Here is a 26,227-nt window from a genome sequence, read left to right as displayed (position 1 = left end):
TTGAGAAGATAAGAGCTTGTGCATCGAGTTATAAAGCATTCTCTTCATCTTCGTGGAAGGATCTAGCAGTCTGTGACTCCAGGGACCTTTACTGTGGCATCAAACTAACCAAGGCAAGTACAGCATGTGTTTGGTTTTTACAAAGGTTTTGTTATTATTTTGTCCTTTTTTTGTTTTCCTTTTCTTTCTTTATTTTCTTTTGTTCTTTCTTCTTTCTCTTTCTTTCTTTTTTCTTTCTTTTTTGCTTTTTGTTTCTTAAAGTGATTGAAGTTAGCTAAGCCTGTTGATGGAAGGGAAAAAAAAACAGAGATAATGAGGCACTAACGATTATTTAATTAGCATTTAAAAGCAAAGAACCTGGCTGATGATGTCTGGTAGCAACGAATTTATGAGCAAGAGCGAATGAGATGAGTCAAGTGCTTGCCCAACCAGCATGAGGAAGAGAGTTTGAATCCCCTACATTGATATGAAATATCAGGCCAGGTGGCACAGGGTTGCAGTTCCATTATTAGGGAACCAGAAACTAGAGACCCGCCTCCCCCAGGCTTGTTGACCAGCTGTTCTTGCTCATTCCACTAGATTCAGCGAGAGCCCGAGTCTCAGCATCACCAGAGTAATAATAAACAATAATATGGAGAATGATAAATGAAGATACCAAATATCAACTTCTGGCCTCCATAGCCAAGGTTACACACCAGTGTGTACATCTACTTGCAAGGGTACATACATGAACACATATACACACTTATAAATATGTATTTTGTATGTAAATACATAAAAAGCCATTTAAATGCATAATTAAATGATCCTCTGTGTTTTATCTTTAGTAAAATTCTCTTTGTATAAAAATATGTACTCTTTTAATATAGCTCAATGTTTTCAACCTGTGGGTGGTGGCCCCTTTGGCAAACTTCTCTCTCTAAAAAACATTTGTGCTATGACTCATAACAGAAGCAAAAATATTGTTGTGAAGTATCAACAAAAATAATGGTATGGTTGGGGGTCACTACAACATGAGAAACTATTAAAGGGTCCCAGCATTGGGATGACTGAGAACCACTGCCATAGCTGCAAGCATACCTGAGAAATCCTCTGAACTCTGACAATTGTTTAAAATACCTAATTGAAAAAATAATACTGTTTTAAAATACCTTATTGAAATTGTTCTTAGAGAATTCCATGCACAGATTTCGTACAATTGCTGCAACTCCCAGCTGCCCTCATGTTACCCACTTCATCCCTTCCAAAAATCCAAAATAGGCATCATTTCATACTTTTAAAAGTTACGGTGGTGACTTCAAATATTAAATCAATTTTTTGACATTGGCACTCTAAAGACAGTGTTGCAACGGACAGGCCAACATTAACTTAAAATGTGCTTTAAAATTCGTCTATTGTAAACAAAGACAACGGGAACTTTCTTAGATGAGTTCAAGCATTCTACTTTTCTTCAGAAAATAATCATTTTGGGGCCCAACTTCTTCCTAAGTGTACACTCATCTCCAGTCTTCTTTCGGCAGGTTTTGCTTTGTTTATTGAATGCTTTTACTTTTAACTCCATCAATAGTTTGCTAAATCTACTAATAACCCTCTGGGGCAGCATTCTTTCACCTCACTAGTCTCTCCAGAAGCCCCTCATCACCCCTAACCCAAGGCCAATAGCTGGGTCCTCCAGACACCCCCATACCGTGCTTTCCAGTACCTATGTTATTCTACATGAGACTGTGGGACATCCGGCCTGAGGCAGGTCTTAAAGCATGATGTTGCCACCACACTGCCACGTGGAAGAGGAGGGTCATTTGCTCAGCAAGACCGCTGAGAGTCCAGGAAATCACTGCCAAGCTGGCTCAAAGCTGGGGGGAGGCAGGACGTAGGCGGGGTGGCTCTTCCAGTTCCAAGGACACTGGGAAGATCCCTAGCTTCTGTGGCCAGCAGCTCCTTCCAGCAGACCGAACTTGTGTGGGCGGGGAAGGGAGAGCCTTGCCCTGGGCGGGGCGAGGGTGACTGGAGAAGAGTGACTCTGGCTGCAGAATCTGTCTCGGGACTGCGAGGCGTGGCTGAGCCCCTGCGTGAGCACAGTCAGGAGCCCGGAACAAACCACTGCCTTTCTTTAGAATTCCATCTCCAGTTCAGCCTCCAGATCCTGGCAATCAAAGGGGAGCATCTACCTGCGGAGGTACAGACGAGCATAACCTAGTTCTTGCAAGGACCAAGAGAAGCCAAAGACCTTCCCAGCTTGAAGCCCAGAGTCTCCTGCATCCAGCCCGCTCTGGCAGCAAAGAGGATTGGTAACACTGGGCTGTGGGGGACTCATTTTTAGGAGAGAAAGAGAGAGAGAGAGAGAGAGAGAGAGAGAGAGAGAGAGAGAGAGAGAGAGAGAGAACTGTGTGTGCAGTCGTTTTTTTTTTTTTTTAGAGAAGACTCAAGTGTTCTGCTCTACAGCACTGCGGGGGTCCAGTGTCCCAAGCCTTATCAGCAGCTTTCCGTTGCCTTCGAGTGATTTCTTTCACAGGATATACACAGAAAGCCTGAGCCAGAACTGCAAGTTCCAGCCCTGAGCTTTTAGGACAAGGGTCTCCAGGGTAAAGGAGGTGAAGCCTTTGGAAAAGAAAGACACTAACAGGACCCATTGGGTCAACTGGTGGCCAGGGCAGTCATGCTTCTGCCTTGGCTCACAGGATTTGGGGCTGGATTGCTCTTCCTGCACTTGGTGCAGAAACTTCTGTTCCCGTACTTCTGGGACGACTTGTGGTTCCTGCTGAAGGTGGTGCGCTATGGAATTCAGATGACGATATACAAAATGAGAGGGGAGCTGGTCACTGTGCTGGATAAGTTCCTGAGCCACGCCAAGAGGCAACCCCAGAAAGCCTTCATTATTTATGAAGGAGACGTTTACACCTACGAGGACGTAGACAAGAGGAGCAACAGAGTCGCCCATGCCTTCCTGAACCACTCCTCACTGAAAAGGGGGGATGTTGTGGCTCTGTTGATGAGCAACGAGCCCGACTTCATTCATGTGTGGTTTGGCCTGGCTAAGCTGGGCTGCGTGGTGGCCTTCCTCAACTCCAACATTCGCCTCAGTTCCCTCCTGCACTGCATCAGCACCTGTGAGCCCGTGGCTGTGGTGGTTGGCGGAGGTAGAGTATGGGCTGTGGTCTGCTGCGCACAAAGAGAACCAACCTGTTTCCCCGCCCCTTTTCTAAGTAACCATATTTCATGTCTAATACTTTGAGGTGGGTGATAAGGTGTATAAGTTATGCATAGGCAAACGTTCTTCAATCCCATGGCCAGTGGCTTCCTCTCCCAGCCCCCTTCAATCACGTACCTCATTGTAGGTTAGTAAATAGCAATACAATGGAAGGATTTTTTTTTTTTTTTTTTTTTTGTGAAATCTCTGCTTCTTGCCGTTTTGGGAAGGGTCCCTGCAAGGTCTCAAGAGACATAGGGTTGGGTCAGTTATTTTATCAGCCCCGGGCAAAAAGTTTCATGAATAAGAAAGCTACCAATTAGTGATTTTATCAAGAATGAAAACATTTGGATAACAGAAATTTTAAATGTGAAATTCACAAGTTCTTATCTTCACTCCTACACTTCCTTTGTACTCCACAAGCTAGAGTTTGACCAAGAAAGGCTGAGCCTCCCTCTCAGCCAGGGGCAGACTCCTGGCAGACAATAGTCCTCCCCCTTGTTTGACTCACCTCTGTGGTTTTCTCTCAGTAACCTTCTTCCCCTGATGTGAGTTAAGATACCTATGGCTACATATGTTCTCACTGAGTAATTAAAGAAGAAGCTGGGAAGAGGGTAGAGTAGCTCAATCCACTAAAATAGGAAGCATGTTGCTTATTTGATGCAACCTAAAGGGTTTAGACAATTTCTTCTTGCATAGGGCTAAAAAGTCATAAAGGTGTCCAAAGCAAAGATCTTGGGAAAAATACTTAAGTATTTTAGATTAGTTGATACATCCCGGTTTTTGGTATAGAATTTCAGAATCCTGTAAGAGTGGGGAGCATAATCTAATTTCTGCTTCATCGATGACTAAACACGTAGACGCTTCCGGTTCTCTTTTCTCACAGACTCACACATGACCAGAATAACTTAGAATGGGGACAGAAAAGGGCTGGCCCTCAACACTGTCACTCTTCCTATTTCTCTATGTCCTTCCAGCTTACCTTGTGGCCCAACCAAGTCAGAAGATGTTTATCTTCAAGCACTGGTTTCAGCTAGTTTAGGGCCATAGGAGTGGAGAAGCCAAAATCTGTTCCTTCGGTACTGTCTGGTGGTTTTCTCAGTCCTGTCTTCCACTTCACTTTGTACAGAGGCGTGTTTGTGTGCCGAGTTTCCAGTGACCTAGAGCCACAAGGAGAAACCACGAAGAATGTTGACAGTGTGGTAAAAAAAAAGTGTTTATCAATTACTACAGGCTATGAACGCAGTAGAAAAATAAGCAAGGTTTATTGTCTGTGGACACAATCTGACATTTTATCCCACGGCTTCCATCACTGCATATCATGTAGCGAATTTCAGCTCCCAGCTATGCTAGAAAGCATTGTCTCTCTCCAGAAGAGCAAACTAAGAGGGCCCCAGCGCCGCTGAAAAGATCTCTGTGGCTCTGACGCCGAGGGCAATCTGAAAAGCTTCCCAGAGCAAATTACTAAGGAGTCTTAGTGCTGGGTACTTCTCAATTTGTTACACAAACTTCATGCTGTAGCATGAAGAGTTGCTTAATTATGTTCAATTAGTGTTACAGTTTACTCGTTCTAGCTTTGACTTTGCTCTCGCATAACTAATTGCAGTGTTTCCTTGTTTTCCTGTTCAAATGCCGACATCCCAACATCCCCCACTTCCTATTCAGGACATAAAAGCCATGGAGACCGGGAACATTGCTAAGTCCAGGAAAGTACCATCCAGACATAAATGCCTAAGTTTGATCCACAGAACCCAAGTTAGAAAAAAAAAAAAAAAAGCTATGTGTGGTAATCTCAGAGCTGAGAGGAAGATGTAGGTGGGTCCCTAGTGCTCACTGGCTGTTTAGCCTAGCTTACTTGCTGAGCTCCAGGCCAATGAGAGACTCCACCTCAAAAATAGTAAAGTGTAGCTCAGTGGAGGAATACATCGGACTGACCTCTGACCTCCACACAAGACCATACACATATTCGTACACAAAACACACACATACATTCTGCACACATACATGCATTCGCACACATATACATGCATCCACACACATAGATGTACACAGATGCAGTCACACACATGCACACATACATGCGCACACATACACACACAATATACATCCACACATATATATATATGTGCGTTCATACACACATATGCATTCTCACACACATAAACACACACAGAGACTACTACTTTGTCTTACTGGATGGAGTTTTAAGTCCATTCTATTTAGCAGAGTTTTCCAGCAAAGTAGTTAACTGGAGAAATTAAACTTAAGCACATTAATCACTTACTTTAACATGTCTCAAAACACACACTACATGAATTTCAAGGCTGTGATAATTATCTTTTAATTAACGAATAGGTTGTTCGTTTAAGAACAGCCTGGATCTTAGTAAATTGTGTGCACTTAAAGTTATTATCCTGAAATACTGTATTCTTGGTATTTTAGGCTGCATTGGTGAACACCATACATGATTAGGTTTTTAAACTTCAGAATCTACAGATTCCGACCAGCTGTTCCTAATGGAGATCCTTGTGGTCCTAGGGAGAGTGTACAGATGTGGAGAGCCGAGTGGTTTACACAGAGCAGCCAGACAGACCTAGCAGCTGCTGGAATCTCTCTGTGAGTGTCACTCTATTAAGCTGTAAGACGGTGATAATGCCGTCTACTTCACAGCGCAGCTCTGAGGATGAAATGATTTGGCTTTTGTGAAGCGGCCAAGGGTCTGTTAGGTAGTAGCTTGATACTTAGCGTTGGAAAGAATTCCTGCTGTGCTCATGAAGACATCCTACATCCACAGGAATAGCACCCAGTTGTCTTGAAGTGGTGTTTTAAAAAACATTGCACCTCTCTATATATCCAGTTATATCCGGTTTATTGGGGTGTATGACAGTATATGTGCAAATTTGTATATGGACCTGTGTGTGAGTGTACATGCATATGTGTGCACGTGGAGGCCACAGGACAACTTTCAGGGTAGTTTTTCACCTGCCATTCATTTTCCTTTGGAGAGAGAGTATCTCTCATTGGCTGGAAATCATCAAATAGACTAGCTTGGCCAGCCACTAAACACCAGGTTTCTGCTTGTGTCCTGTCTACCTGTGCTGGTATCAGAAATGTGCACTATAATAATTTATTTGAAGGTGGTATAAAACTTAGACTCTGTGCTTCTAAGGTAAGCTCTTGACTAGCTCCAGAGATCTCTCTGGAGTCCCAGAAGTAATATACAATTTTAAACAAGCTTTATGGATCAGGTCAAGTAATGTTCTTGGAGATAGGTACAATTTCTACCTTGACTTACTTATCTGGTAACCATATTCATGAGGAAGCCAGAGAAAAAATATCAATTAAACCACCATCAAGCATTATTCTATTATTATTATTATTATTATTATTATTATTATTATTATTACAATGATGTCAACAGTTACCATTTCTCAAAGCCTGGAGGCATAGTTGAGGAGGTCCACGAGCACATGAGGAAAACATGTTTATTGGGGAACACTCAAAATAAGAAAGCCGCTGCGTTCCTCTTCTGCTCAGTGGGTGCTGGGTGCTGTGAACCTAACTCTGACCATCAACCAAGCGAGATAAAAAGGGAGAGCCCGCTTCCTGGCTCCCTGTCTGTGCTTATATTATCTCAGACCATGCTCTAATGATCTGCTATCAGAAAGGTTATTGGCTGAATGAATTCCTTCAACAAAAGCCAACTCCTGTAAAGCCTGTCTCCAGGTGCTCTGAGAAGCAAATGCAATGGTGTTAGGCAAAGAAATCAGGTAGCTTAAGTTGAGTAACTCATTTTAATAGATTGCAGAACTGTGATTCAAAACCTAGGTTCCGATGTGGGATACTGATCTAATCACCATCTGGTTGTATAAGCACTTTCAGGTACACGGCAATATAGTTATAAAAAAGTATGTGTTCTGGCTATGTTATAAGAAAACAATGTCAACACATCAGGCTTTTAATACATGCTAATTAGAAAACTGTGTATGATACTAGACCCTCCAACAAAGCCTGAAGACTCATACAGACTTGCAAAGCAGTCTCTTAGCTGTGTTACAGTCTAGGGGTCTGGATCAGGATCGTGTTCTCTGACAGTCACAGAATTAAAATTAAAAGTCAGGACAAATCTCAGACAGGAAGGTGACAGCCTGGAAATTCTCCACACAGCTGACAGAATCTGTTGCTAAAGAAAGCTTTTATTAGGGAAGAGAAAACACTACTCCTAAAAGAGAAGTGCTTTGGGTCGACCTTGGGTCTATATGTTTCCTGGAGTGTGTACATTTTACTTTCTGAATGCACCTCATATTAAATCACTACAAACTTTTAAAACAATCTTCTGTTACCCCAATCTTCTCTCCTTTAAGTGTGAAAACACTTTGTGTATGAACTCATTTTAAAAGACTTCAGATTTCTCTTCAGGAGAAGGAACTGCTCATGTTGGCAGCAAACATGCTACCCTGTCCAGCCTGGCCCTGTTATGATGAGCAGTTGCCCTCATAAACCATGCAGAGCAAATGTTCAGGTTAACAATGGAGACTTTGCAATCTGGCAAATGCCATTTAACCATAAAAGCAACCGTTTCTTAACGCTCAATAGGAAGAGAGAAAAAATAAAGTCCTTCTAAATTTTATTGACTGTTATGTGTACAGAGGTACAGAAAGCAAAGGCTCCTGGGAACTTTGTTACCTACAACTTGTGTCCTGTGATACCCTCACATGGGATCCACGTTCATTTTTAGGATAGTGCTAATTTTTTCTTGTATTTATAAGAATGGTTGTATTGTATTTCTCTCGTCTTTGATTTAGCAGGGTCAAGAAAGTTACCTTGTTACAGAAGAAAATAATTGATTTTGTTAATTTAAAAGTAATAGTGTAGCCAGGCGGTCATGTGCACACCTTTAATCCCAGCACTCAGGAGGCAGGCGGATCTCAGTGAGTTGGAGTCTGGCATTGTCTACAGAGCATGGCAAGTCCCAGGACAGCCAGGGTTACATGGAGAAACGCTGTCTTGAAAAACAAATAAGCAAACACACAAATAAACCGAAGGTATAGTGTAATTAAAAAATAAGAACAAAAACACAAAAAGGCTTAGACAGAGAATCAATGAAACAGAATGGCTCAGACATATCACCTCTTTCAATGGAAAAGGGGAAATTACTTAAAACAAGTCAAGAGAAGACTGCTGATTCTGAGAATATTTATAATGTACAGAAATATAATGTATAGAAATGTAGAATGGATGCTAATCAGGAGTGCTGGTATATATTTAGAAGTTTAGTAGTGTGCCCGGATTAAAACAAGCCCAGTAGCTTTGGCAAGCTATTTTACCCTTGTGGTTCATTTTGTGGTTCATTTCCAGGAAAGGGAATACCACACAGTTCCTAAGTGTGCTATAATTTGTAATAAACAGTGTTCATAAAATACGCATAAACAGCATAAGAGATAATACTGCATGATAATAATGAACATAAATACACAGAAATAGCACACACTTCCTAAGCGTTCTGTGATTTGTAATAAACAGTGCTGATAAGAGTAGCTGGAGCACTATTTATTCAGGACTGTGTTTCTGCACCTATCATGAAGCACTGGTACCATTATGTCTGAATAGTCCTTTATCACACGGCTTCCTTAAGCATCATTTCTGAAAAGCCAGAGCCTAGCCATGCCCCTATAACAAGGTTATTGAGCTGCCCTACACAGGAGAGTGTTGGCTACAAGTATGTGATAAAATAGATAATTTCACCCTGACTTTTTTGTGAACATTGTTCTGCACTATAGAGAGATCAGGTTGCCTATTTGCAGTTGAGTTTCATCTTGGGTTTATTAATGTTTTTGGTGCTGGAAATCAAACCAAGGATCCTACAAATATCAGACAAGCATGCTACCATAGACCTATACCTAGTCATATAAAAATTTAAAAGTAAAATATTTACCAATCTATTGAAAGCTATAATCAATTGATTCCTTTCCCTCATATTTAGAACTACAGGTCCGTTAAATGTCGAGCAGGATGAAGTAAAGAGTTATTGAAACAAAACAAAATGCAAAGCACAATTGGCATGGCATGTTAGACAGACATGTGAAATTCTTGTTACTGCTTTTGTCGTCTCAGAAAAGTGACTAAGAGGTGCAACGATGATGTAAGAAGAAGAATTGTTTTGTACTAAGGGCCTGAGTGCTCACACACAGGATCATCCCTGACTCATTTTTACACTTGAGATTCCACCTAATAACCTGCCTGAAATTTTTGCATGTTTTCAAAAAAAACACTTGAAAAACAAACAAACAAACCAAAATGCATTGAGTCTCCTTCTGCAATACAGACTATTAAACATCGTAGGAAAACTAGCTACTGCATACCTGCATACATTCACCAGAACTGAGAATCAGAATATCGCATACCTACATACACTCACCAAAACTGAAAGTCAGAATATTGCATATCTGCATACACTCACCAGAACTGAACATTCTCCTGGATTCTTATATTTTGCTTAATTTGTATTTGTGGTAGAAGTAAAGATTAATAGGACATTTAAAGACCTAACCCCTAGCTCCCTGGCAGTGTAATGCTTCATTATTTATGTGTTTGCTTTCAGTTTCTTATAAGTTCTATTTATGAGTTGTCTAGTGCCATTTGACTCATTCATTGGTATTAATTAATTTTATTGAAAAAAATATTTTTCATACAATCTGTTTTGATCATGGTTTTCCCCAGCCCCTCAGATCCTTCTGGCCTCCCTACTCACCCATCTTTATGTTTTTTTGTCTTCTCTCAAACAACAACTACAACAAAGAAACCAAAACAAAACCAAGAAATACACACACACACACACACACACACACACACACACACACGAACTACACACAAAAATGAAAATCAAACCAAACAAGCAAAGGACAAAAAAAATCAAAGTAAAATAAAATAAGTCTACAAAAATATTTATTATTAAGTTTGCTTGTGCTGCCCAGTGACTCCTGGTCATGGGCCTGCCCTAAAATATGGTTGACACACCCAATGAGACTCCTTTGGAAAAAATTGACCTTCCGTCTTCCAGCAGACAGCAACTGGAGATAGCTTCCTGGTTAGGCATTCGACCCCATGTCTACCTAAAGTCTCAGTGCTGGGACCCCTTCTGACCTGAACCTGTGCAGGGCCAGCAGCTGTCACAGTAGCTGTAAGTTCATATGTGCATCGGTCCTGTTGGGCCTGGAAGACACTTTTTGCTTGGAGTCACCCATCACCTCTGGCTGTTATGATCTTTCCACCTGCTCCCCTCTATGCCACTATTGCACCAATATATCCTGCAGCCAGGTCACTGTTGCTGGTCACACACAGGGTTTGTAGCTGGATGACATGACTGTACCTTTCTCCACTTTTAGTACCGTGAGTGTTAGTCACTAGGACTGAAACATCTTAGGAAGCTTCTACAGTAGTCGGTTTCCATAAATATTTCAAATGGCCTTTAGTGTTAGTTGTCCCTCCCCATATTCCTTTGTTTACCCTGCACCCCGTCCCCTTTCCTATTTAATCTTCCTATTCTAGTTTCCCCTTGTCTCTCCATTACACTTATTTTATTTCCTCTTCCTTGGGAGATCCTTTCCTCCCCCTCTGGTCCCATATTAGGTACCTAATCTCTATGGTTATTTGGGTGAAAGCATATATTTTGAAAGCTTAAAAGCTAACATGTACATAAAAGAGAAAACATAGAATATTTGTCATTTGGGGCCTAGGTTACTTCACTCAGGATACTTCTGTCCTAGTTCCAGCCTTTTAAATGAAAATTTCAGTAATCAGTTTTCCTAACAGCGGAATAGTATTCCATTCTGCAAACGCACCGTGTTTTCAGGATCCATTCATCAGTTGATGGGCACCTAGGCTGTTTCTGATTTTTGGCTATTAGGAACAGTCGGCAATGAACTTGGTTAAGTAAGAGCCTCTGTAATAGGACACAGAGTCCTTCGGGGATGTGCACGAACATGGTATAGCTGGGTATTGAGGCAGATATATTCTCAGATTCTGGAGGAACTATGACCCTGATTTCCACAGTGGCTGTACGAGTTTGCACTCTCACCAGCAATAAATGAGTGTTCCCCTTATCCAACATCCTCATCAGTATGAGCTGCCATTGGTTTTATTAATCTTGGCCATTTGTTTTATTGATCTTGATCTTGGGTTAAGATGAAATCTCAAAAGAGTTTTAATTTGTGTTACCCAGATGGCTAAAGATGTTGAACATTTCATTAAGTGTTTCTTAGTCTTTTGCGTTTTATCTTTTAAGAACTCTCTGCGCCGGTTGGTGGGGGCATACACCTTTAATTCCAGCACTCAGTAGACAAAGATCGGCGGATCTCAATGAGTTTGAGGCCATCCTGGTCTACAGACTGAGAGAGAGTGAGTACCAGGATGGACTCCAAAGCTACATAGAGAAACCCTGTCTTGAAAAACAAAACAAAAATAAACAAACGAAACTCTGCTTACTTCTTTTTTTTTTTACTCATTGAAAGGAGAAATCTTTATTAAATTATCATTGACACTTAAAAGAAAAGCAAAAAATAATGCTTTAAGTCCCTTAAAACAGCAAGGGAGTAATGAATTTGCTTTTCCATTGGAACCTGCTTCTGAGTTTACTTACCTCAGCAGGAAGCCTGTTAGTTCTAGAAAAAAGCTTCCTACCCTACCTCCATTCCCTGGAGTTCCTGCCCTTTAGGCCGACCCAGGGTCCCCTTAGAATGTTTTCAGTTTAATTTTAAGAATTAAATAACACATAGTTGCTTTTTTAAGTGCAGGCCAAATTTCATATATTCTAGAGCATTCTGACCAGGGTCTACTGTACACTAAAAAGTATTATTACTAATCACCATTTTTTTTAAAGTATGTCTATTTGTGTGTATCCTTGTGGGGGTATTTGCACTTGAACACAGGTGCACAAAGATGCCAGAGGATCATCTGGCCACAGGAGCTGTATGACAGGCCATTGTGAGTGCCTAATGTAGGTGCTGGACCCTGAATTCAGGTCCTTTGCGAAAGCAGTGCACATTTTTAACCTCTGAGCCAATTCACTGATTTCTTTTATGATGCTTACGTGGTTTGGGAATTGCTTCATTTCATTTTGATTACCAGTTACACTGGGCATCATTTTCAGAACTTGGTTTATTAGCCTCCTGGAGACGCTGTGATAAAATAGCCTGCACTGGCAGTTTAAACTAAGGAATTGTATCTGGCCTAGTTCTGAAGGCTGCTAAAGCCAGGGAGGTTTCAGGGTCATGCTCACAGAGAAGTATAAAAGACATTCTTTGCCTTTACTTTGGCTCTGGTGGCTGCCAGTAGTCCTTGGCTAGTGGGTGTCGTTGTGCAGCTCCACCTAAAATGTTAGTGTCAATGTCAATTTAAAATAAGCAATAAAATAAGCAGAAGTCCCTCACACCTGGCAAAAGAAACATCCTAGAAATATGGGACAAAGCTAACAACTGTAATAAATATAAAACTTGTACCCTACTCTCAGAGACCCGTGTTAAACTAAGGCAAAATTCCAGCAAAAAGAATGTGATGTACACAGCTCTTTCTCTATTCTGGAAAAAGAGTTTTCAGGAAGGATAGATTTTGTTTCTTTTCTATACGGTTGAGTGCTGGGTACCTTAATATCTAACGCTTCCTCCTGAGGGGCTCACCACTGCCTTATCTCCCTTCTCCCCCACCAGTGACCTTTACAGTATGGCATTTTATCCTACATTCGTGGCCAAATGAGAGTTTCAAATAATTTAGTCTCCCCTTACTTCAGCCATTGCCTTTTTGTATTATTAATCCTGGGAACACTGAGTTTCCTAAACCCTGGCTGTTTTTTCATCCCTCAAACCTCAGACCCTTGAACTAACTGCGCCCCAAAGGTTTTCAGTTGTGAGTACTTAAGCTCTCAACGTTAACTGCTCCTTTTTTTCTGCCTCACTTTGTTTCTGTCCTTGGTGTTGAGCCCCAAGCTGCTGCTGGAGGTTGGGCTGTCACTGCACTCTCAGCTGGCCCTGTCACATCCTTCCCTGCATAAAGGATGTTTCTGAAAGGCATTTTTTCTTTCCTCCTCTGCTTCAGGGGTTTGCAACTTTACTTATCACATTGCCTAGAGAACAGGCCTCTCTCTGAATTTATTAGCTTTTGGCTTCAAAATGGCCTGGAAACCAAAATGATCCTAGGACTCCCGAGTGGCCAAGGGATTTCCTCAAGTGTGTTTCATGAAAGAGGAGCAATTTAACACCCAGGTGTTCTCCTGGAATAACTAACGACCAAGTTGTATTTAGAACAAAATGTCTACTTCAGTATCCTAATATTAAATTTGAAAAGACTCTAGGAAGTAGTTTTATTTAGAAATTGGGAAACTATAACAATTGTAGTAATAGAATACATAAGATTATTTAAGATAGCTGTAAAGAGATAGACGGCAGGAAGAAAGAGAGGCTTGGTCTGACCTCAGTTGAGGGGACAAATGTGTGGATGACCAAAAAGCCTACAGAAGATGAGATCTGGTGTCTTACAGCTGCAGAAACTATTACCACTCCCTAACCGCTTTCTTCAGGGCCTGCTGAGCCTGGCATGGAAGCTGAAGTGTAGTCTTTTAGCAGGAAGGTATCAAAACCACCAACATTTATTGTGATTCCACTTTGTGTTGTTCAATCAGATGTGACAAAATTGTTTTTTCATTTAGTCCTGTTGAAATAGAACCAGAATCCAGTTGAAAGAGAGAAACAGGGCTTGGAAAGGTGGCTCGTGCTTACAATCCCTGGACTTTGCAAACTGAGGTGGGCAATTGCAAATTCAAGGACAAACTTGGGGCATTTGGGGTGACAAAGCTTCCCAAACCAAAAAATACAAGCACAAAGTAGCCTTGCTGTAGCTCAATCAAGCAGAGAGGATACTTTATTTCCATTTTATCTCTGTCCCAACACGTGAAAGAAACCCAACATGAAATTTGAGATCCCGGGTGTGTTTGGTTTTTTTTTTTTTTTTAACCTATTTCTAACCGCTTGCTTTTCAGATTTGCTTGGAAGCATAGAAGAAATCCTTCCCAGCCTCCCCAAGCACATTCGTGTTTGGGGAATGAAGGATTCTGTTCCACAAGGTGTGGTTTCACTTACAGAAAAGATGAACTTGGCCTCTGATGAGCCAGTGCCCACAAGCCATCATGTCGCCTCAAGCCTCAAGTCTACGTGCCTGTATATTTTTACCTCTGGAACAACAGGTATTCGCTCTGTGTGTGTGTCTGTCTGTCTGTCTGTGTATGTGTCTGTCTGTCTGTGTATGTGTCTGTATGTATGTGTGTGTGCATCTGTGTCATCAGTGCTGGGACTGCACAGACATGCACATACAAATAATTAAAAATAATAAAATCTTAGATCGGATGTGTAAGATCTCAAACTCGGGACTGATGTCTAACTGAGGTGTCTATTTACATACCAGAGTGGACTTGATCCCCAGGTTCTCCCAGCTTCTCTCAGTACCTGTTACAGAGTCATCCTGGCTGGCATACACTGCCCCCTTCCCTTCCTCCAGCTTCCACAAGAACCCAGCCATTTGGGCTAGGTCTCTTGGTCCTTAGCTCCTCTCTTGCCTCCCTCTCTCTTGTCTTCCTCCTTTCTTTCCCTACCCCTCTTTCTCCTCTCATGGCCTGGTCCAGTCTGGACTCTTCCAGATGCCTCTGCCTACGCTCTCCCTCATAGCTACAATAAACCTTCCCCTTCTGCCACTAATCTAGGAGTCTTGTTTTCATTTTTTTTTTTAATTCATGATCCCAGCACTTGTGAGGCAGAGGCAGGCGGTACTCTATTATTACTTCAAGGCCGGCCCAGTCTACAGAATGAGTCTAGGCCAAACAGTGAAACATAGAGAGATAGTGAGAGCCTGTCTCAAAAACAATTTTCCAGTCATTTGTAACAAATTAATATCTGAGGAATCATGCCTGAAAGACCTATGGTTCTCAGGTCTTGGAACTTTCAAATGCAGGTGGGGAAGTTAATTGCTTTGGCTTTAAAAGGTAGCTTGTTTCGATTTTGGCAGATGCTGGTGCTCATTGGCCTTACTCTCGTTTGAGATTTCCTTAGGGAGTGAAATCCAAGGATGCTGGAATTTCTGAAGACGTCAACCCAGTCCCAGAGCTTAGCCAATTTCTTAGACACTATTTTTGCTCTTTTTCTGGACCTCAGATTCTGGTACCTAATAATGAAGAGAATCATTTAGGTAGTTGCTAGTTACCTTCCTTTCACTTTCAAACCCTGGCCAAAAGGCTAAGTGAGGTGCCTATTTAACGCATCAAAGCGGACCTGGCTGCTGGGTTTTTGGCTGCTGGGTTCTTCAGCATCTCTCGGTTTCTGCCAGTTCCAGGGTGTGGCTAGCATACCCTGCCCACTACACTCTCCAGCCCAGAACCTGAGCTGCCATTACCCGAGAGGCTCTTTCCTCTAAAGACAGGCATTTAGGTTACCTACACTTTTGTACATTTGCCCTCTTAGCTGCTGCAGCTTGTCCCCCTCCCCCACTTTCCCTTCCCCATGTGAAGAGGTCACAGCTCCGCGTCATCAAGTCCACTCTGGACTCTCCCAGATGGTCCAGTCTCTGCGTGCACTCTCCCTTTCATCTGTAGTAAGTTTTCTCCTCCATCCTACCTAGGAGTGGTCATGTTCCTTTCCTTTTCAGGTCTCTTTTTCCACGCCCCTTCTGTGTTTAAAAACTTGATAGTGGACTCTTAAGCAGTTCTTTCTATTCCTGACTTGTGGTGCAGGTGACAGCTCTCCTAACTTTCCCAGAATAACTGAGTCTTGTGACTCCCTGGAAGTCTGGAAAGCTTAGTGAGTCCCAAGAAAGAAACAAAACGGGCTTAAGTAACTCAGCTTTCCTTACTGGGGGGAACGGTTGAATGGTGCTAACCAAAAGAAGATAATGAAACTGCTTGAGAATGCACGAGAATTCTTTACCTTTTAGGAAGCCCTGAGAACTGTGAACGACAAACCAGGGAGGCTCTGTGATCAGACTGGCAGTTGGAATTTTGTTTCCATGCTTCAATATTGCCATTCCTATGTGTGTGTCATGCCCTAAGCAAAACTGCTATTACACATGAATTAAGAAAACTGACCAGACAGTAATTTGGTGCATCTTCTCCCTTTTAGTCCTTTAGGAAGCAGACTATATTTTAAAATATGATTAGAATGAATAAACTTAAAATGCTTGTATGTATGTTTGTTAGCACAATTTTAGTTGGATATTGGTATTTGAAAGAGAATAACTTTAGAAAAGGGGGTTTCTTTATATTCCAGCAGAAAGTGTTTAGCCAGTTTGCTGACTTTGTGACTGTGTTCTTGTGACAAGTCAGGGGTGACTTAAAGACAGTCTCTACCTGTCCACTCCAATGAGGGCAGACTGGAGCAGATTGTGACAGGCATTTATTTCATCTTCGGGGTCAAAGCTGAGACATTTTGTGCTGTTGCACAACTGGCTGGGAGAGAAAGCATCACTAATTTTACATTTATTCTATTGCAATTATATAGCCGAAAATTGGGAAAAAGTTGTGGATCTGTGAGAGAAAGACACTGTATTGATTTTTTAATTTTGCTTCAAAGGCAGAAAGTATGGGCATAATCTTTCTTTAAACAAACGTGTTTCTCTATGTCTAGGTAGAACAAGCAGAAAGTAGGCATAACCTCTCTTTAAACAAACGTGCTTCTCTATGTCTAGTGAGAACAGGTAACTTAGCAGACACTTAGCACGCATCTACAAACATCTACAAATGGTTCTTGGTTCCCCTGCACCCTGGCCCTCCACCCACTTCCTCTTCGTACCATACTTAGATCAGTGTCATAACAGTGGACACTTGCTGACTGAGCCATATGGAATGCAGATTACATGGACCTCTCTTACATGTAAGTGGAAATGAATAACTTCAGGGAACTGTTAGTTGAAGGGAGTGTTGCTTGTGTGTAGCAGGTGAGACAAGATGAAGGATGAAAGCAAAAGATAACAAAGAGAAGGAATGGATTACACGAAGGTTTAGAGAGATTAGGGATGCCAGTGGGAAGTCAAGGGGCAGTAAGGAACCATACCTCAAGTGCTACATGGGAGAGGGGCCAGTGGATAAAAACTTATTGAAGCCCAGGGGCATTATCCCTTTGATTACTCTGTAGGGATCATGTATGGGATAGTTTAAAAAAAAAAAAAACACCAATGAAGAAGGGTTTACACATGCCCCTGGTGTTGATCATTGCGTTTATCATGGTCAAACCTATGGGTGTGGATTAGTGACGTGAGGGACGTGTTCCTGGAGCACAGTCTCCTGGTCATAGAAAGTTCTTAGAAGCAGAAAGAGATAACTGGGCTTCCAATAGCATGGATTCTGAGATAACAATCATATTGAACTAGTTTGCGATGCCACCTACTCCACAATGAAAATGCAGCTGTAGACACTGAAGGAGCCCCATGCATTCTGTCAAGTCAATATTTAGACACCCCTGTTCCAGACACCCTTCCTTCCCCTTCAGTCCTGTCCAGCTGCTGTGTTGTTATTGTGCATTTGTTCTTCGCCATCACATTGGGAATTCCTTCAATGTTTTCTTGGTTCCCTACTAACTAGAGCCTCAGTTATTTCTTCAGTCTTTCTCCCTTGCCAAGATGCTGCAGAAAGCAGCAAGCTCAAGAAGTACATTAAAGTCCCCTGATAGGTGACAGGAGCTTGGGATGTAGTGTTGCTGGTTCTGGACCAGCCTCTCCATGACAGGTGCTTAATTTGAGAGCTGGTTTACTGTGGGCAGGGACACTCCATGGGATGGACAGTGTGATATGAAGGCATAGAACATCTCTGTTGCAGAAAAAGCAAGAATATTTGCTCCTCTGGATGAGGATCAGAAAGCTGTTTTTAGAATCGTGACTAGAACTAGTCTCATGTCACCTACGAATGTGTAGTTTTGAGGAGGAAGCCTGGAGGGATTCTCGGTAGAGGGTCTAAAAGTCCAAGCTTTTGGGAGCAGTTACAAAGGATTCTTTTTAAGAAAGACCATGATTTTATGATAGTGGTGAATATTATCCCAACTTCACATATGAGGGCAAGTCTAATCCCATTAGGGAAATAGAGCACAAAGTCTGTCAGGATTTTCAGAGCTGGTACCGAACGAGGCAGGCTTGAGACTTTCTGGAGCGCACTTGACGTCTCTGTGGACTGTGACCCTTCCTTCGATGTCTTCTGTGGTCCCCTGCCACCCTTGACTTTGCCTCTCTGCCTGCATCCAGGAAACCCCCCATTTGGCCTTATCCCCTTAGCATTTTATAATGCAAACACGTTTTTTAATGAGATTGATCTGTTAGTTTCTGTTGCTCAGGGGATGGAATTCAGTGCCACATGCTCTTTTATGCTGACCGGGTGAGCCCTTGACCACCAAGCCCCACCCAACTCAAGCCTCAGTGAGAGAGATTCAAAATGGCCGCCTGTGCAGGAAATCATTTGGAAAAACTAAAACCCTTTAAATTGTAAGAAGAATAGGATGAAATCAGATCTAATGAACTAATTGGAGTGGTGATTGTTATCATCAGGAATACAAGTTGTGTTCCATGATAGAGACATATACCTGGAAAGACATAGAAGTGCTAATGGCCAACCATGATCTTACAATGTCATATGGGTTAACCAATCAGATCATTTTAATGGATGAATTTCTTACACTGACATTATTACTTTCTATAACAATAACAAATCCCAAAACAGTAAGGAAAATATTTACCCATAGATGCCAGCACTAAGGCACTATGCAAAATACAAATATTTTATATATTACTTACAACTGTATATTTTCATAAGAAACTAATTATGTGTGAAGGAAGACTAGACAGAGAAGGAACGTGTTTGGCTCATGAAATGTGTGGAACCATTGCAACATATTTCATGAACCTTGTATTTTTGAAGTATCATATGAGACGACATGGTTAAACATTACAAAAGGATCATATACAAGACATGGCTAATCCCTACAAAGTGCGAGTCCTACCTGGAGAAGTTGTCCTCTGGAAAGCTTCTACTTTATGTGCAATTTAGATGCATATTATAATTCCTCTCATTTGGGGGCATGTATTTGTAGATGTTAGCATTTTTTTCATTAGTTTCTGGCAGACACTGCACTCTGATTTTGTGTGATTTTGACTTCCTTTACAGAAATTAAAGACTGCAGAACCTCATGATAGCAGCAATTCACATTGCACATTTTACTAGAGGGCATCTAGAAAAATTTGAGGCCTTTTTGTCTTAATTCTTTGTGTTGTTAGTATCAGGATAATCTTTCTTCATAAATCTATGTGTAATGGGACATATATATTTGCACATAGACAGACAGACACACACACACATACACACTTGACATATAACAGTGACCGTGACCTGCCTAGTAGGTTCAAGTTACTCTGGAAGTATGTTCTGCCACTGAAAGGGTTTCATGGACTTCTGAAGCTATGGAACAAAGGAAATTATAAATCAGTCCGTTCTGAGAATACGGCGGGGACATTAGATAAGCTGGCTATAGCAAGGTGGGAAAATTCTTTCAATATATTTTTGATATTACTTTAAAGCATTCTTAGCTATAGGTTGGTGGAGGCTAGACTCCTGCAAAGCTTGTTCCAAAAAGCTTGCCCAATGGTTATGAGAAAATTAGCTCACATACGAAAGTAAACACAAATAGCCATTTCCTAAAGCATGTAAGCTGTCTGAAGATAATTTTGGCTCTCTGCCTACATTTCACCTTTCTCAATTATGACACTGTACCTCGCTGCCATCAATTAGCATGATCTTTAATGTGGACAGGAATCCTTCCAAGAACTCAGAGTCCCTCAGAGAATGTGTGGGGGTTAATTTTTCTTTCTTTTCTTCTCTTCCAGGTCTGCCCAAAGCAGCTGTGATTAGTCAGTTGCAGGTGTTGAAGGGATCCTTTGGGCTGTGGGCTTTCGGCTGCACAGCTGACGACATTATTTATATAACCCTCCCTCTGTACCATAGCTCAGGGGCTCTCCTTGGAATTGGTGGGTGTGTTGAGTTAGGTAAGTTTGCTTTTTCTTTTTGATGGGTCACCAAAATATTTAGTCTGAGCTTGTGCTTATTGGAACTTACAAATATTCATAGAAGTCCGAGGAACTGCATATTGCATAAATACATTGTAATATCTGAGACAAGGAGACATTTTTGTAACATAGCACTTTGCTAAACTACAAAAGTCAAATCTTGGGCATTTGCTCTTGTGATTTCAGCCCTGTATAGACTCCCTTTTTCTTGTGGTTGCTCATTCTCTGGCAGACCAGCTCCAGGATCATCAGGCAGTCAGTCACATAGTTGTTCAGAGCAAGCTCCCAAAACTCAAGGGTCACTTCAGCAGCATTCTGCTGAGCAACACAAGCCAAAGCTCAGACGAGCATCTAGACTGGAACAGTGGGAAAATAAACTCTACCTCTTCCAGGCAAGAAGAACAAATTTGTATTACACAGGTAAGTGAGGGGAAGGAATTGGAAAGGCCAGTTTCTTTTCTTCCCAGTCTGTCCCAAAACACCTAAGAACATTTGAGATAAAGTGTATGACTCAGGATGTTCCATTTGAAGACATGCAGAAGGATGCTTCATTCACTAGCTCTGAAATACTAGAGCTCATTCATTACCGATTGTGCATGCCTGGTACTCAGTTGCAGCTTACTCAGAGTGCGGTCAAGATTCACAGGAAAAGAGCTTCCATCATTAAAAACATCTGTAAGAATCTGGACAAAGAATCTTACATTCCTATCACAACTGGATTGTTAGATGTGAGTGTAGGGTCATAGTCACTTCTCCACAGACACCACAAGATGATCATTCGTGCACACACATAAAGATCACCTTGTTGGGAATTAAGTAAACTGGATAACAGAGCAGAGCGCTCAATTTTAATATAGTAAAAAGGAAGGGCATGCTGAGCAAGCCACAGGGGAAGGAACTGCCACCATGTTGCCCCGTAAGCAACTTTAAGTAGCTTATTAGAGGGAAGGAGAAAAGAGAGAGGGGAAGAGGGAGAGAGGGAGGAGAAGAGAGGAGAGAGAGAGAGAGAGAGAGAGAGAGAGAGAGAGAGAGAGGAGGGAGAGAGAGAGAGAGAGAGAGAGAGAACGAGCCTATCTTTGTGGAAGAGAGAGAGAGATTTGATCTATGTCTATTATTGAATCCCAGTACCCGACCTTCCATGGTGGAATCCACTGCTAGCCAGAGCACCAAGAACACCAAAATTGTGTGGACTGAGCTGTAGAAATGCCTTAAGCTGGTTTACTAACTGCCCCAAGAACATCTTATTGAACAGCCAAGGGCAGAGTTGGAAGTAAGATTCCATCACTGTGAGGGTCTGTGTGTATGTGTTAGATCTCAGAGCCAGTAAAACATGGGGTAGTCATATGATCAAGTGATTCTATTCATGGATACATGTCCAAAAGAACTGAAAATATGCAAACACACTTGACCATGCTTGTGCGTGTTACCATTAGTGTTGATGGCCAAAAGAACGAGTAACCCCAATAAGTATTACTAATGAATTAACAAATAGAATGTTGCATATCCATGGATATATTCAACCATAAAGAGGATGAAATACGGATGCATGTTACAAGATAAACAGACCCAAATCACATTTTATAGTAAATGAAAGGACCAGGCACAATATGCCACATTAGTCAATAACAAGCAAATTTAAGGTAGATGTACATAAAAGATTGCCAAGGGTAAGGGAAGCTGGAAATTGCTGCTAAGGCAGTTAAATTCCTTTGGGGTAATAAAAACAAAGGCCCTAGACTAAGATGATGACACTGATGGCACCTTTGTGACCCTAAGAAAAACCACTGGGTTGTATGTGTTTAATTGTGAATTAGATTCCAATTAAAAACAGGATATCATGTTAAAAATATGTTATTAAAACTCGACACTTTATCCATTGGCGAACTTTTGTCAGTGGAGTTTTAGCATAGCTCCTTAAATCTCTGCTTTGGGGTATGACAGATATAAAGTCTTCAGGACAAATTGCCTGTTTTTGTGCAAAGATAAAATGAGTCAATATCACTCATCTCTGAGACGAAGGATGGAAGGCTCTCCCAGAGCTTGTGGTAGTATACACGGACTTCTACACTGGCATACATGGACTTCTATACTTGTGGAAGTATGCATAAACTTCTTACTAATTTTGAAGGTGGTTCCATTCCACAAACTGCAAAATGCACATTTGCAGTCAGAACTCATAGCTACCACAGGACTGCACTAAGAGATTACTGGGCTGTAAAAGTAATGTTTCCAAATCAACTTGCTAGCAGTCACTGAAGATGAATTATCAAAACCCTGGAAGGGAGCGAATCTGTTAAGACAACCGAATCATTTGAGTTTCATGGTAGTTACTGCCTGTTTTGACCTCTTCCCACAGGTGCTACGTGTGTGTTAAAGAAGAAATTCTCTGCAAGCCAGTTTTGGAATGATTGCAAGAAGTACAACGTGACTGTGTTTCAGTACATCGGAGAACTTTGCCGTTATCTGTGCAAACAGCCTCAGGTAGGAGAAACCAGTCCAGGAGGTGCTGAGGATTTCAGACGGAAAACGTGCTGGGGAGCAGGGCAGGAGGCAATTTTGGTTTCTTTGCTTTCACTCCACAGTCTTCCAGAACATAATTTATCAAAGACCCAGAGGTGCTTACAAAATACAAGATGAAATAAATACGAAAGTTCTGGAAAATAAGAGACAGACTACCCAGTAACGTGTCAATTGTGTGCTTTGTTCTGTAGCAGGACAGGACAGATCCATGTGCTAGCGTACTGCAAGTCCAGGCTAATTCAATTTTATTATGAAATTTATTATGAAATTAGATGCATATGATGCTTACAGAAAAATAACTCCAAGCTTAAAATTGGCAATGCTTCAAAACTCTGTACTTTTAAAAGAGCAATTGCACTTTTTTTGAATTTTTTTCACTATTTTTTTGAATAAATGATTATATTGGGTATAGTCCTGTTAATGTTTTTAGCATTAAAAGGAAACTTTATTGGTATTCATCTCCCAACCCCCAAAGCAGTGGATCTGACATCCTTTTGATCAGCTGTCACTGCATGAGAAATAGGTCAGTGTAGAAATTTGTCAAAGCCTAGAGTGTGTCTTTGTGGCTTATTTGCTTTCTCTGTCCTTGCCTTTGTTCTGGTCTCATTTATCTTTCCAAATATTTTTTAAAAAGAAAGAAAAAAAGGAATAAAAGCTTTCTGACTTCCTAAACACTCTTGACAGCAAAGATGTAATTTTTTTTCTTTAATCAAATCAACATCAGCCAGAGAAATTGTGAAGCATACTACCCTTCATGAGGACAGACAGTGGAGCCGTAACTGAGCTATACCTCCTGGCCTGAGATCCCTCACTCAGCCCAGGATGGTGGGCCATCTCCTCTGTTTTTACTGGTTAAAATATGAAGACTACTTCCATTAATTATTTCCAATGCTGATGAGATGAGGCAGGGACAAATACAACTTTTTAATTATGTGGGATTGCATGAGACAGATGAACACAGAAAAGAATGTGGACTTGGATAGCCTGATCTACAAGATGCTTTTATTGGTGATCTTGGGGAGATTTCTTATCTACCCTACCTCCTCCTTTGGTTAGAAGCTATCTATTTTTTTTAAATTAGCAAATCTGGATTTATCTAAAGAACATGTGGTTTCATTATCCCTCCTTAGCATTATTTTTTAAATAAAAATATGTACACGAGGTTTCAAACCATGGTCTATGGGATTCTCAGTTTTGCCCCCATACTGTAAACCGACCTAACTTCCTGCCTGTACTAGTTCAGTGTGTTATTGCAGTGCTTGCAAGGAAAGCCCACTGTCAGAATGCGTGATCGTGCTTAAAGTTGCATTGGTGTGTGCTAGACATATGCATGCATGCATGATTATCAGTAGGCTTTAGAACTAAGAGGTCTCCTTTAGAATCAGAGTGGAAGGACCAACTTTCCTACTGTCTTCTGTTTGTGCTTTAGATGATCATTCCAGGGTGAAACACTGCTTCCTGCAGGAAACAGTTTGCCATGCGGAGCTGTAGGCAGTAGTTAATTGGTTTTGTGTCCGGTACTTCTGCCTCTACATGTACAACAAACATTCTCATTTCCTTAAAACGTAAAGTTACATAGAGTTCTCTGCATTTAAAGAGAAACTATGGAGTTTCAGGTTTTCTAGGCAACTAAAGAGGGTCTTCGAGCCAGTTGCAGTAGGGTTTTTCAGAGCTGGATGGAGTCCATGTTCTGGAAGAAAAAGACTGTTTCGGAATTAGTGATCTGTAGTAGGTAAGTTCCCTTAAGTTCCTGGTGCACGAGACAGTAGAAGAGGTTTTTAAAGAAAATGAAAGCTTCAACGTTGGTGTGGCTCCTTCATGAATGTCATCACACCAGTCTGGTTCTTTGTACTGAAACCCAAATGATCATGCCTGCTGAGAACTAAGCCCATGGGATATCTGTGAGAGAAGATCTCACTCTGTCAGAAATCTGGGTAACCTTTATATGGCTGAAGAGTAAGCAAGTATTTTATGTGGTTTAGATAATGACTTATGTATGTATCTATCTATCTATTATCTATCATCTATCTATCCATCTATCTACCTATCATCTATCTATTCATCCATCATCTAACTATCTCTATCTCTCATTCTTTCTATGTGTGTGTGTAACTATATAAATATTTGGCAGTAAATTTGTAAAAGATTCTGTTAGCCTTTTCTGAAATCTTAAGAGAAAATCATTTAAAAGCACATGAGTGCATGTACCCATACCCACACATAATTTAAAATGTAAACATTTTCCCTTTAGGCCCTTGAGTAATTTAATTACTTTAAACAGTATAGCATTGATCCTTAATCTGTCACATGCTCTCATAAGACAGCATTTTCCCATGTAACTGACTGGGTGGTAACTGTTGTGGGGAGCTGCTGGCCTGCTTTTCGTCCCGCCCAGCTCCCGCATGGCTAGCTTTACACCAGAAATAACAACACACAAATTGTATTCATTTAAACACTGCTTGGCCCACTAGCTCTAGCCTCTTACGGGCTAATTCTCATATTTTGCCTGACCCATTTCTAATAATCTGCGTAGCATCGTTAGGTGCACTTACCGGGAAAGATTCAGCATGTCTGACCTGGCGGCTTGCTTCATGGCGTCTGCCCGGGAGAGGGGAGCATGGCCTCTGAGCTCACTTCCTCTTCCTCCCAGCATTCTGTTCTGTTTACTCCTCCCACCTATGTTTTAACCTATGAGGCCAAGCAGTTTCTTTATTTTTTAACCAATGACCTTCCTCCATCAGGTAACTTTATAAAACTTTAATTCAGCCTATCCCTTGAATGATCTAGTTATCTAATTTGACTGTGCACATAAGCATTAATGACACTCAAGAGTATATCTTAATTCAGTCATATATAACCATACCCCATTTTCTATAACATTTCCCTCCTTTCTGCTCTTCAGTCATTGCTCTACCTGTGATACTCTACCTTTTTATGTTGGAAGCATCCTTTGTGGTCTATCTAGTACCACTCTACTAAAGATGAATGTTTAGTTTTACATATCTTCGTAAACATTTTTTATCTAAACGAATGTGTGTGTTTATGTGTGAGTATGCTGCATGTGTGTAGGTATTCTCAGAACCCTGGAGCTGAAGTTACAGGTGCTGGGACCTGAACTCAGTTCCTCTGCAACTGAACTCAAATGCCCAACAAGAGCAGCAAATGCTCTAAACCACAGACTTATCTCTCCAGATCCAGTGCATGTTTAGTGTTTAGTTTTCTGAAGATATGTTTTGTTTTTAAAGTTTTAAACAATATGTTCAGAGAATATAAAATAGACAAAAAATTCCACAGTCTCTTTAAGAATGATCTCTCTCTATGTCTGTGTGTGTGTGTCTCTCTGTCTCTATTGCTCTCTCTCCTCTCTCTGTCTCCCTTTCCCTTTTGTTTCTTCTCACTTTATCAGAAGATGTTCAAGCACCATCCTTATATTTATTATTTTAA

General features: G+C 41.2%; 1 protein-coding gene across 1 annotated transcript in view; it reads left to right on the top strand.

Annotated features, from left to right (window-relative positions):
* The first annotated feature begins 2,656 nt into the window (after window positions 1–2,656).
* LOC121443638 (long-chain fatty acid transport protein 6) overlaps window positions 2,657–26,227 on the top strand; it is a 42,057-nt gene continuing 18,486 nt past the window's right edge. Inside the window, exons 1-4 of the mRNA XM_041645463.1 lie at window positions 2,657–3,137; window positions 14,217–14,420; window positions 20,084–20,242; window positions 22,620–22,744. Coding sequence (XP_041501397.1) covers window positions 2,657–3,137; window positions 14,217–14,420; window positions 20,084–20,242; window positions 22,620–22,744 — 969 coding nt within the window. The remainder of the gene's footprint in view (window positions 3,138–14,216; window positions 14,421–20,083; window positions 20,243–22,619; window positions 22,745–26,227) is intronic.

This window comes from Microtus oregoni, unplaced genomic scaffold, assembly GCF_018167655.1.
Source record: "Microtus oregoni isolate MIOR12 unplaced genomic scaffold, Mior012 000110F_ref0000174, whole genome shotgun sequence".
Classification (NCBI taxonomy): domain Eukaryota; kingdom Metazoa; phylum Chordata; class Mammalia; order Rodentia; family Cricetidae; genus Microtus; species Microtus oregoni.
Note: the sequence above shows the minus strand (reverse complement) of the source record. Positions and strands in the feature narration are given on the sequence as shown.